At 30.9% G+C, this 13,681-nt stretch overlaps 2 protein-coding genes across 2 annotated transcripts in view; one reads left to right on the top strand and one right to left on the bottom strand.

The window, feature by feature from the left end:
* Positions 1 to 4,330: 4,330 nt before the first annotated feature.
* MPEG1_4 (macrophage expressed 1) lies at positions 4,331 to 9,150 on the top strand (the record flags this gene model as incomplete). The annotated part of the gene is made up of 2 exons (XM_051218801.1): positions 4,331 to 4,420; positions 8,836 to 9,150. The coding sequence occupies 2 exons, from the start codon at positions 4,331 to 4,333 to the stop codon at positions 9,148 to 9,150; spliced, it is 405 nt and encodes a 134-aa protein (XP_051072016.1).
* Positions 9,151 to 9,704: 554 nt separating this feature from the next.
* The window catches only part of ARFGEF2_1 (Brefeldin A-inhibited guanine nucleotide-exchange protein 2), a 49,013-nt gene continuing 45,036 nt past the window's right edge, over positions 9,705 to 13,681 (bottom strand). Inside the window, exon 19 of the mRNA XM_051208704.1 lies at positions 9,705 to 13,318. The gene's annotated coding sequence lies outside the window, so the exon portion shown is untranslated. The remainder of the gene's footprint in view (positions 13,319 to 13,681) is intronic.

The raw sequence follows: 13,681 nt of genomic DNA, 5'->3' as shown, positions 1-13,681 counted from the left end.
AAAACTGGTCTAATTGTGAAATTTTCACTTTCGTTCTGAGCATTATGAACAACGCAAACCCCGAAAACTGCAGAATACGCGAAAGTATGAGTTATTGAGATTGTGAAAGACTGGTTACTTTGAACACTTCACGAATGAGAAGGCAGGAACTGACTACATAATAAGATTTATTGCATATTGCAGAAACACAACTACTATACCCGGAAGTACCATCATTTATATATCGATTTCATCCATAATTGATGATTAATTTAACAAATATCACATATGGGGAAAATAAGCAAATTTGTTAGAAAAACCTATTGTCCATAACATACTAAATGAAGCTCAGGCTAAATTAATGGAACGAATATGCTACTGAATTAGGTTCACGGTGAATTAATGTTATACTGCACAAAATATGATACTCAAAATAAAAAAAATATTACAATGACTAATTATTATGTTGAATTAAAATTTGAATTAATGTGGAACAAAAACCAAAACGAGTTAGAAGTGTGATTTCTACTTTGTCCAGCCTTACATAAACTTAAACAATGGAAACAGTATGGTTTTTTCCACAAATGGTTAGCAGCTAATACTGATGATATAGGACACGATCGATTGTCCTCAGCAACTGTGCTATTACTATCCGTCAATAATATATATAATCCATAGTCTAGACATCAGATACTTAGGCAGTTAAACCATTCTACTGAGAATTCCATATCGTACTAAGCATAAAGCAATAAATAAAGTCATTATTGTCATAACATTCATTTATTTCATAAATATTTCAAACATTTGAAAGACTTTTGATAATATATTGGTTGTAGTTAGTAGTGGAATAGCGTATTGTAGATCCCACTGTTAAACAATCAAAATTCAGTCATGAATTTCGACATTAAAATAATTTAGATTCTAAATAAGTATTCAAATATTATTTTAAAAGGAGTATATAAAAGGAATTTTCACTGAACAGAAAACCTATCCTGAGAATAATTTTCTTTTTCTTATTGAAATGGTTCTAATTGTATACCAGTAAGAATGAATTATTCATTGCATGATTATGATGTTTGCTTAAGTTTCATTTGATTAAAAATGACATTTCTATAGTCAATCAAATAAAGATTATTTTATTGAAATTTGGAGACGAAAAATATTGACTGGAGTTGTTTTGTTTTGTAATAAAGCTTTAAACAAATCATTCATGGTTAATATAATTCTAGATTCGACAGAAATTATTCATTTTTATGTGGATCCATTTTTTCATACAATGGATTATGATGTTTCTACCTATTTCATCGTTTTGAAATTTAATTAATTCTAAATATTTCTGTACAGAACATGAATTTTTCATTGATTGTTTGGATTCATCTCTGCGTATAATGCTTGTGATTTTAGTGGGACTATCGAGGAAATCGTTAAAGGATACAAATATCTCAAAAGATATCGATCATTTCTAGTTGTGAACATCAGCGCGAAACTTCAAACAACTAATACAAGTGAACTGAATTTCACTTTATTGCACAAGCTAGTGATTATCTGAACCCATTAGTTAAGTGAATAATACAATGGCGTTTAAAGTAAACCGTACTGGGTACGAGTCTCGGAATTAACATGAACTGTGGGATGCCAATACATCCAGCTGACGAGTCCCAAACAGGAAGAAACACACGTCATAGTTTTTACTGTTCGCCAACATCCATTTTTGCTAATAATTTCATAGTGATAGTTTGGGAAGCCAATTTAATTACATTTCCATTCAGTCCTTCATTTGGACTTTTATACAAGAATATGCGGATCATCTGAATACCTTATTAAGGATGATAAAAAACCCTCTTAATATAATTTAGAAATCGTTCTGAAACTAGTTGCATACGAGAAACACTAATTTGTCAAATATATTTTATTTAGAATTTTTCATATCCTGAGATCTTCAATGTACATAGGAGTTCTTGTTAGTTAGCATGGTTTAAAATAAGAATCAAAATTTATGAAATACCACATACATTATTTAAAAGTGTAGCACCTAATTGAACAATCCTTTGATCATGGTTACTGCGTTAACAATCTGTATACGTTTAAAATTCATAATAAAGTAATTTTTTGAGTTAATGCACACACTGAATTATGTATTCAACTCAACACAACAGCATTTTATTGAAATCATGAACCGATTTATGTTAAACCACAAGTCAAAACGTGGAAGAACTGGATAGCCGCTTCCTCCTACGTAAGACTCGTCAGACGTGCTCATCAACGATCCTGTAAGCGGGAATCGAGCTTCATGAAACCCAGTAAACTTAATAAGAACTCAATAGTCCCCAAAACTATACTCACAGCAGCATTTATTAATTGCAATATTTCTTACATTGTAAGACCTTTGTAATAAAATTATCATCAACCGAATTCATCAATAAAAGAAAAAATCACATCCTTAGAGAGTAAATAAGAAATATGTAGTTAAATCATACATATAACTCTCTCTTTACCGTACCAGCTTATTTTCAATTTATTAAGACCATACCTATAATATATTTGTTGTAGAGTTAACCGAATACAAGATCATATGGGCGGCCTGTTTGAATATTTGGGTTACCTGTTCCTGCCATCTAGATATTTCAACACGTTATCTGACTCTTGTTTTTTTCAACAGATCATTATGTCAATTAATTGCACAGCCTATTCAGATGCCTTTGTGAAAAGTTCACGACCTTTCTCAGTACGAGTTAGGAAAGAGCACAATCAGAAACATTGTAGTTTCTGGCAATATACATTGAAAAGAATGTACATTATTCAGATGTCGATTCCTGAACTGCTAACAAATAATTGATGATCACTCAATATTTATCGTCAGGATCGATCAAGAAATAAGAAATGGAAACTTGTTGAAATACTCTGCGCTGAGAACTCCATATTGTACCAAAAATATAATATTGAATAAGGCTAATAATAATAATACTTGATCATTAAAAACAGAAAAACTCCTATGATGAGAAATAAACAGCATATCTAAATTCACTTGATATTGTTTGTTTGAATCTACCCAATGGTGTTTAGGACTGTAATTGATTAGTCCCTTATTGGCATATGTACATACTGTGCATATTGCCTCGATATAGCCTTAATTCACAAGCATTTAATGTAAAGATGGATAATGGCTAGCAGTGGAATCCAGAGTGAACATCAACTCTGAGATGCAGGTACATCTAGCTGATGAGTCCCAAATAGAATGAAACGCGTGTCCTGGATATATTGAAATGAAAGATTTGAATTCGTTCTATACTTTTTTTATTATACAACAATTACCAATAACTAAAACAAATAAAATTTATTATAGAAATAGTAGAATTCTTACTCTTAAAAAATATTATTATTATTATTTCTATAATAATATTTTGACAGGTAAATTATTGCGTTCAAGCAAACTTCTTAAAAGAACAAGTAAGACGTCAATTGAAACGGCCTCCATTTATTTTACCAGTAAGCGCTGATTAATATTTTCTAAATATAAATAAAATAATTACTTTGGATTTAATTTTATGAAATTTATACAGATGAGAAATCTTTGACTAAGAGATTATATTCAATAATTCTATCTATTCACTATACAGACATCGGTAAATACTTTTGTAATTAAGGTATAGAATTAAATTTCGAAACTGTAAAACAAATGAAAACGAAGGTATGGATTTACATAAAAGTACGTTTACACTGATGGAAGATAATAATTTGTTGTTCTACTCTAAAGGACGAATACTGTTGAATTAAATCTCCCTCTCATACCCTAAATACATATATGTATATGTACATGCCTAGCAAACTAGATAAACTTTCTGAGGCCAATAATCTGTATTGTATGTATCCATTTAGTTGATTTGTTGCATACAGATAAGAAAATCTGCATCATCCTACATGTATCATTTCATCTCTTAGTCAATTCATGAAATGAAACCATGATTTAGTCTTTTCACCTGAACATAGTCAATAAGCCACACCAAAATAAGTAGTAGATAGGTATATATTATTCATATATCATTTCGTACTTATTCATTCAGCTTCACAACAATACCAAGAAGGTTGTATATGCTAAAGTACAAAACGGATAGTTATTGTAGATGATCCCAGTATGTGATTTGATCTGTTTTGTATGTTTCCTTTATTTAAGATGGTCATTATTTATAGAAAAACCATAAATATCAAATTGTAACGCCAATGAATTTAATCAATGTTTCAATTTTCAGTGTACTTATTTGTTTCAATTTAAAATAAAACTGTGGCTTTATTATGAAAGGTGATATTCATGTATACAAAAACACTGTAAACACAACAACATAAATATGCATACATGTTTAACAAATTCTTACAGATTTATACAAAAGAAGAGAAATTACCATCATTTTCAAATGATCCATATGGTAGATCTATTTTGACTGAAGTAAGTAATTGTCGATTATGCACAGAAAAAAATGACAAAATAAGCACAACCACAGATTTAAAGGTTGATTCCATTTTGTAATTGCACAGGCGTGGGTGTGAGCATACTTTTTTAAGTTTAGTGTTTCGTAGTGTCGGTAATTTGTTAAGCCCATATACTTTATTCTAGCTTCCGGACAAGCCAATTTATTCATTCTTCTTGAGTCACGTTTTGACCTTGTCAATTATTTACTTATCAACTCTGAATGTTTTTATATCAGCGTATGTATATGTACGTCTTATCCTACTCATCACGTCGGGCCCACTACTTTAGTGGCCCGAGATCTGACTTCAGGTTGATCGTATGAATGATTGTTATTGAATGACTGCTATCGAAATATACATCCTGACTATTCTCGTATATTATTGTCGACTTAAATCGCGTTAGTGAATAACGGAATTAAATAATACGAGAACGAATTTCGAAGAAGTGTACTTTGTACAATCATTGATCCAGACAAACGAGCAAAGAGAAGGCGTGTAAGCCAACTCGATTTCATCAATCGTTAATCGATAATTATATTCACACAAAATAATTAACAGACATGTGATGATTAAGATGAGAAATTCACGCACATACGCTTACATAAAAATAGTCAAGGTTGGTAAGCGAATAATTAACAAGATCAAAATATGACTCAAGACGAATGAATAGATTGGCCTGTCCGGAAGCTAGAACAAGGTGTATAGGCTTAACACAGTAAACGACACTAGATTATGTATCAGGTGTATTTAGATCATAATTACATGAACACTATTTTAGTGTATTTTAAACACATTGTTTATTAATTACATCCATTAAATTCCATTAAACCAGGATATGTACTAAGTTGTAAAACATAAGAAAAACAACGTGATTAGTCAGTGTATTACACGGTAGAAATGCACTTTAAAATTATGAATGACTTGATTTTTAACCACTGAAATGTATGTTTACATACCTCTTTACTAAATTTGATTTGAAGAATAGAGTAATATAACTTGGTTATACATAAAAAGCATAGTTCAAAGCATAAGTAAAAGACAACTTGGTAACTGAGTTGTCAAAGTTTTGGATCATCACTTTATAACTTCATACTGTTATATAAACAGGAATCTGTAGATTTACGAGTTTTTTTTCCCGGTAAAGGAAATATTGAAAAACTCACTAAATATTTTTCGAAGAAATAAAGGCGATCTATAGTAAAAAGTATAAGATAATGTTAAAAATCAAGATTTGGAAAAAAAAGACAAAAATGATGTGAATTGATAGAATTGTGATTGATTTCTAGTCAAATCAAACCATAGATTATGATTATTTTAGGGAAATCAAGTAGGAAGTGTGAAACTCCTGCTTAAAAGTCACTGATTGAACGGTTTAAAACAATGTCTTTCCCTGTGTCTTTATCTTTTCTTCCAGTTTACTATGTTATCAAGGATAATGTATCAATAAATGTAGGGGTTCGATGTGGATAATCCATATATCAATAAAAGTTCAAAGTCTGATTGGTAAATTTATCATCTCTACATAGTACCTTAAAACTAACTATATAGTGTTTCCACTACAGGCGATCATTGTTTTATAGTGAAATGTTCAAATAACTACAATCTACACAAATGTTCTAACCTCAAATGCCACTTATCACACTGGTGAAGTAATATGGAGATAATTTTTTTCACAATACAATAATCTGATAATCAAGTAGACGTTTCACCTTTCATAAAATGAATGAAAATTAGACAAAGCTAAGTGAGCATATAGTAATCATATAGAATTCTCATTAAACACAGACCAACTAGAATTGATCACACTTCGATGATAACTTGGATGGTTAATATTCCACCATTGTCCTTGTTTTGTTTAAACAGATTGGGGACTGACTCAAATCATACATTCATTATCACTGTTAAAACTGAAGCATATTACAAAAAAAGTAATAAATCCACTGAATTCCAATGTATTCTTGTAGCTTGAATTGCAGATAATATGCATTTTTTTAGTAAATACAATGAAATATTTTAATGGCCCCATATCTGACTCCAACTGAATCATATGATTGATTGTTGTCGAAATACACATGTCGGCTGTCCTTGTATATTTCATTGACTTAAATCTTATTGCTGAATAACGGAATTAAATAAATCGAATACGGAAATAAATTCCGAATACGTATACTCCATACATTCGTTGGTCCAGACAAAAGATCGGAGAAGTGGAGAGAAGAGAGCGATACGAAGTGACTCGCAGTGGAGGAGGCGTGTAAGCCAACTCCATTTAGTCAAGCGTTAATTGATATTTATAGTCACACAAAAATAAGTTACAGACATGTGATGAATAGGATAAGAAGTGTAAATGTAATAAAAAGACGAAGATTATCAGAATTATGTGATATATTAGCGCAATACATTTCGAGCAATCTGATCACAAATATACTTGTTAAGAGCATTTATATATAAAAATAAAAGGTCAACTAGACTGAAAATGGGGTAAGAGGAGATAAATATAATAATAAGAGTAATAATAATGTGAACACAATTCGAAACCTAATCACTCTGGATAATAAGTCAATATTACCAGAGTAGGTTTAAGGTAAGAACAAACTGCTTTTGAACACAAAGGGGGTTTGAATTTTCGTATACGCCCTTTTACAAATTTATACAAAACCAAAAAGGCCGAGTTTAGATCAATCTTGTGGCCCTTTTCACTTATATGTTTAGCAACAGAGGATGATGGATGTTTATCCTCTACTCTTATTGGGTCACTTGATTGTATTTGTTTCTACAACCATTTTGGTACATGTTCACACACCCTAATTTTTAGATCACGATTGCTCCTCCCTATGTATGTGTGACCACACACATACATTTAAGTTGGTAAACACAGTGGGATGTGGCACAATCGTTTTCATTTCTTTTAGGTTTGGGATGAAGCATGCACCTTGTTCTTTCTTTGATAATGACCTTTGCTGCGCCATACGTTTTGTTGATAACTGATTTAAGTCTTTGTTTCAATAAAAGGCTATTTGAATCACCTCTGAATGGTAAGGTGATGTATATATATAAATGCTCTTAACAAGTATATTTGTGATCAGATTGTTCGAAATGTATTGCGCTAATATATCACATAATTCTGATAATCTTCGTCTTCTTATTACATTATCGAAACATACGCTTACATAAAAGTAGTCAAGGTTGACAAGCGAATAAGTTACAAGGTCAAAATGTGAATCAAGAAGAACGAATAGATTGGCCTGTTAGAAAGCTAGAATAGGGTATATGGACTTAACATAGTAACTGACACTACAATATATAATTAATATGAAGTGAATGCTGTAAGTTAAATACATAACAAAATATTGTTTAATCAACCAAATTAAACCACTCATTTATAATTTTCAAGTACATCCCACAGAGGTATTTTGGTAATTATCTACAAATTTTATAGAATACATTTACTTCAAACTAACTAAATTGTGTACAATCGAATTATCATCCTATGAGCTGTAGATTCTTTTAAAATATTAGTTGAAATAATCAATAAACAGAATAATCTCATCCTATTTAGATTGGTTGAAAACAACAGTAACTAGGTGGATTAATTTAACCTTTGTATTTGGGAAATGTAGATGATTAATACTCAACTATCTTGGTAACGTAAATAAACAATGTGTATCACTCTATTAAAATTTACTCTGCTCTCATTACAATTTAATAAGATTAATTTTTAAACTATTTACTTCTTTTTATTCTCCAGTAATCTGGAAGTATCATTTAAAATATTTATTTTTATGGTACGATTTAGTTGGATGTATGTAGTCACTTTAATAGCGGTCTAGAGGTTAAACATTCGCGCGCGAGACCAAAGTTCCTGGATTTGAGTCCCGCATGTGGGATCGTGGATGTGCACTACTGATGAGTCTCATACTAGGACGAAAATGCTGTCCAGCACTTCCAGATTTTCAATGGTGGTCTAGCTTACATCGACTCATTAATTCAGCTATTAAAATTATTACAGTCTCCACAGATCCCCATTCTGATCATAATCATTATGTACTCATTAATGACTGGCTTCAAGATGAATTCCTGGAGTTCTTGTGAAAAACCGTGACCAGTGGAGCTCAATCCATGTCGGGTAGAGACAGGTATCTACTTCAGAATTTGATAAATGTTTCCTTTCTAAAAATTTACAGGTCAGAATTATGAAAGACAATTGTCCGCTTAACAGATATGACCCGTAATTTATTTTCATCCTTCGATCCTTCCCTAACCCACTGATTATTACGTAAACTCACTTGATAATTGAAGTCTCAAATCACTTTATGATGCACTCTTTTCCTATCCTTCTATAGACATATATTTACCATACAACTATTCTTTATTTCTTTATTTTGAAAATAGCTTTCATTTGATTCACATTTATTTAAACTAAGGGATTCAAACAATTTCATTGAATCAAGTTCAAATGAAATACATGATAAAAATGGTAATATAATTAGAAAAATTAATGGTCGTTGGGAGGAGCCTAATGAATTTAATATTGATAATAATAATATTATTCATAATAATCAGAAATCACAAAATATTCAATATGCATTCATTGCAACACTTAGTACATTATTACCAATTATCATTGTTTTAATTATAATCATATCTATCCTTATATTCTATCATATACGTCAACAAAGTAGATTTACATCACAACGTCGTAATTAAACATCAATTTACACATTGAACTGTAAACATAACATCTGTATGTGAATGTAGATTGCTTAAAATTAACCACCGATAAGCATTAAAAGTTCAACATGACATTTTATACAACATTCTTTATTTGTAGTCAGTTGAGTTATTCTATTAACTTATCTTTGAATTCGTTAATTCATTTATAATACAGATATATTTGGATTTATGTAACTTTATTAAATAAAATTCTTGTTCGAAAATGCTATGGTTAAACTCTTGACGAAATAAGGAGTAAACTGTTTCATTATAGTTGATATTTCAAGAGGATTTGATAGATTTTTTTCGAGCTCACCAATCCACATGACAGAAGAGATATCCAAGTGGCTGTCAAAATTGACAATATTCGCCTTGGGAGTTCATTATATTTTGCTATTAAACCGTGAAGTGATCATGACAAGCGGAAAATATTTATATATTGTTCGTGTAGTTGGTATTTTTTAAGTACCAAAACCTTGCAGTGGAAATATTGTGAATACTGTTAAAGTTAAATACAAAATTTAGTGCAAGTAAACTGTTTAGTGTATGAATGTCTTATGAGTAAAACGTTTAATCATGAACAAACCGATATACTATGTTGGTCGGGGATTAGGTCGAGAAATCCTGAAATTGGCCAACAAAATAAAGGATAATACAATCTAATAAAATTTCCTGTTTGAGATTCAATGTTACAAAATGAAATTCTCGGCAGTGTGGAAACTTGACTGATTACTAAATAGTGACTAATTTCATGTTCGTCTTGTAACTAGCGCTGATTGTATTCTATCAATCAAATTATGATGTGCGCACCAGACTAAGGGGCTGAGTATTGTAAACAATACGTTTCGAAGCAAATTGGTCGTCTCGAATACCTCGCTGGCACTTTCTTAGAGTGTAGAGGTGAGGTATACAGGTTTGAACCTCATAAAAAGCACAATTTTCTTAAAGACTGAAGTTGTCTTGCTGATGCGAGTCGACTGGCACGAAACATAAGTTCAGGATTCCATAATGATCACTTCAAACCACCTTACACCAAGTAAAATCCATCTAAGAACTCGTCCATTATCCGTCTGAGCTGCCTAGGTGAGTTCAGACTAATTGGTTGGGATCCGAGTGACAATCGCGATAATAAATTGAACAGATCTTACGAGACACGACTCAAAATCGGTCATGTTAGAACATAAACATTTCCCTCTAGATTACGGGTTTCAATATTTCTCATGTTTTTATGCTTTTACAACTATCGTCTCTGTTTCTAATCTTCCATAATTTGATAATTTGCTTCAAGGCAGTGAGGTACTTGAAGCTATTGAAAGCTTCATTTACTTTAGGAGTATTACCAACCCTGAAGGTTTGGTGTCTGACGAAATTTTGCCAAGGATTCTGAGTGCTTGGTAGGGTTTAGAAAACCGATGTCAATTGTGGCGTAAATGAGGTGTCTTTGTCAATCAAAAGCATGTATATTGTACAGCAGTCCATTATGTATTATTTTATGGCTGCAATCAATGCTTACATTTTGTGGAACAACCGAGTTAACATTGTTCAGGTTAAATTATAAAGTGCCAAGCAAAGATCGGAAACCGGTATATGAGGTAATGAATCTTTGTCGACTGGAGCGTCTGGAAGATGTTAGATATCCCTAACCACTACATACCTTGACGGGCCGAAAGAAAGCTGCAGGCGCCCACGTTAGAACATCATTCCATGAGGTCATTGATTGTCCATCTGGTAGATCCAGACTACGTGGTTCGGTTTCACGCAAGAAACGTGATCAATGGTTAGAGATTGTACAAAATTGCTCAGAATCTCTCACAATGGTGCAGATGTATCCACCGCTCATCTTACTCTCAATCTTGAATTCCAGCACTTCTCCATATATACCTTTCGATTGTCTTTTTGGCAATAACTGGCTGACCGTATTATGTCCTACAGTAGTTAAGATCAATTCTCATCAATGCTCTAATTGAACTGTTCAGCTGAGAAAACGGTATTAATGATAACTACGGGTTAAGTACCGATCACATACTACTTTTGCAAAAGTTCTTAGATCAGTCATATTGTCTATTGATAAATATGCAATTCAAACTAGATGTTATCTTTTAGGAGATATGAGTTATATGTTACCTACACAGTACAAAAATAACAAATAATAATAAGAAAAATTATTTAATTTTATAAATGACCTTTTTGTTTACACTGGACGATTATTGTTATCATTTTAAAAAGATAATATTCAAAAGAACAGTCATCACTATGGTAAGAACAATAGTAATAATCATGATAACAATAATAATAGGTAACTTTTTATTGCTCTAAAACGATAAAATAATGAATAGCCTACAATGAATACACAAACAGAACTAAATTATTCACACAGCAAATCTCCGGAGAATAAACAAAGAAACATTTAAGAGAAAATAAATCAACAAATAAAGAGGGTTATATGTTTCAGTAAATTTGAAAATAATACGAGAAAATTGGTGACAATACAAACGATAACAATAACAACAGTTAGGTAATCAGCTAACCACCAATCATTGTCATGAATACAAGGAACTGATGACAACTATATAATTGTACTAGTGATGGATAGGGAACCAGAAAAGAATGCTCTACGTTGTCTAAATCTAGATTAGAAATTGTTATCCGAAAAGAATATAATACAATATTCACATAATAGAAAAGAAAACACAACATGATGAGAGAGACAAAACCCAGTTAGTGAATAAATGAGGGGAATGCACGCAAAAAAAAAAAAGACAAAAATCAGTGTAGAGATGGATGGTTCTTAGTGAAATCGCACAGCCATTGACAAGGGAAACAAATTAATTAAATTACAAGAGAAACTTTAACACGTGAACAACTACAGTAGTTATGTAATAGAATATTTATCATTGTTCTTCATTTACTTACATACAGTGATGATAATTATGATTATAATGAAGAAAATAACAATGAACAACACATAATGATATGCAATGAAAAGAATAAAAGATGTATAATAATAGGGTAAAGTGTTTTCATTTGTTCATTTAGACAATATGTTATGCCATTAAATATCAACAAAACAGTGAAACAATTATTCACTAATTGTTTATCTTTTGTTTTTTCTTAATAAACAAACAAACAAACAAAAAATAAAGCACAACATAATAAGTGATTTATTTTAATTTGAACGATAAGCATCACAAAACAATAACACCAAATCATCATCAAAGTCAATCGTTCAGTTACAAAACTTTAATTTTATCAAAAGGCACTGGATTATTGAATAAATTCATATTAATGTAGACCATAATAATTGTGTTTCTCCTTATTTTTTTTCCGACAACATTGACAAATAAAATAGAATTAATGATACGTGTTAAGGGTAGTGGAATTCATGGATAATTTCGAATAAATAAAATATTTAGTTGTATTTTAAAAAAACAAAATGAGAAGATGAAGACAAGGAATACTAATCGACGTTTATCACAAATTTTATGGAATGTAAATCTAAAGAGAACTTCATTTGAAAAAGAAGAAGAAAGAATAACACATATACGCGCGCAAACAAGTAAAGAAAATAATGATTATGATGATACATTCTTAAGCTTTTCTATAATAAGATTTTAATAGTGGAAAACAATGAAAAATAATAGGAAAATTGTGGAAGATAAGTATATGAGAGAAATGGATAGAATGAATAAAACTATTGAATCAGACATATATATATATATATATCCCACTACCCATATAGATATTTCTTTCTTTGGCACTCCAGTATACTTCAAATGAATTATCTGGTAATCAGTCAAAACGCAAAGATACATATGTAAATTTATACTGTTTATGAAGAATTTTCCGTCTTCGTAGAACTATTGCTACTACTACCACCACCACCACTGGTCATAGGTATGAAGAAGGTTCCACAACGTAACAGAAAAACACGCATTAAAGCAGCAACTTGGGGTGAAATACCACCAGCCATTGCAACTAAATCACACAGACCAGGATATAGACAAGTAGCATGTTTATGAAATCTTGATGAAGGTGATAACTGAATTAATTGTGTAATAATTAATACTAAACAAGGATCCCATGCATGTCGATGTCCATCAATAACTAAACCATGATAATAATGAAAAGCATCCAATATTACATGGTCCAATAATTCATCAGCCTATTCATAAAAAAGAGGTGTAAAAGGCAGAAAGAAATTAAACGGTTTATTCATTATTTTAGTGTAAAGCAAATATAAAGTATTACTAAGGAGTCTCATATTAGAATGAAATGTCTGTCTAGTGTTTTCAGGTTTTCGATGGTTATTTAACTTAGATCAATTAAGTGATTCCAATGAGATTTAACAATATTCATAACTCTAAAGTGACAAAAAATATTTACTTTGTATAAATATAGAGTAAATTATTAGTTATACATCAGAAATTAGTTTGATTTTCATGTTGTGACACAAGAGTTGATGAAAGAGTAAATGTATCAATGATATTAGTAGAAAAGAATAGGTGTAGATAAAATGAATCGAGAT

Source organism: Schistosoma haematobium, chromosome ZW (genome assembly GCF_000699445.3).
Source record: "Schistosoma haematobium chromosome ZW, whole genome shotgun sequence".
In the NCBI taxonomy this organism is placed as follows: Eukaryota; Metazoa; Platyhelminthes; class Trematoda; order Strigeidida; family Schistosomatidae; genus Schistosoma; species Schistosoma haematobium.
The sequence above is the reverse complement of the archived record's forward strand: the minus strand, read 5'-3'. Positions and strand labels throughout refer to the sequence as shown.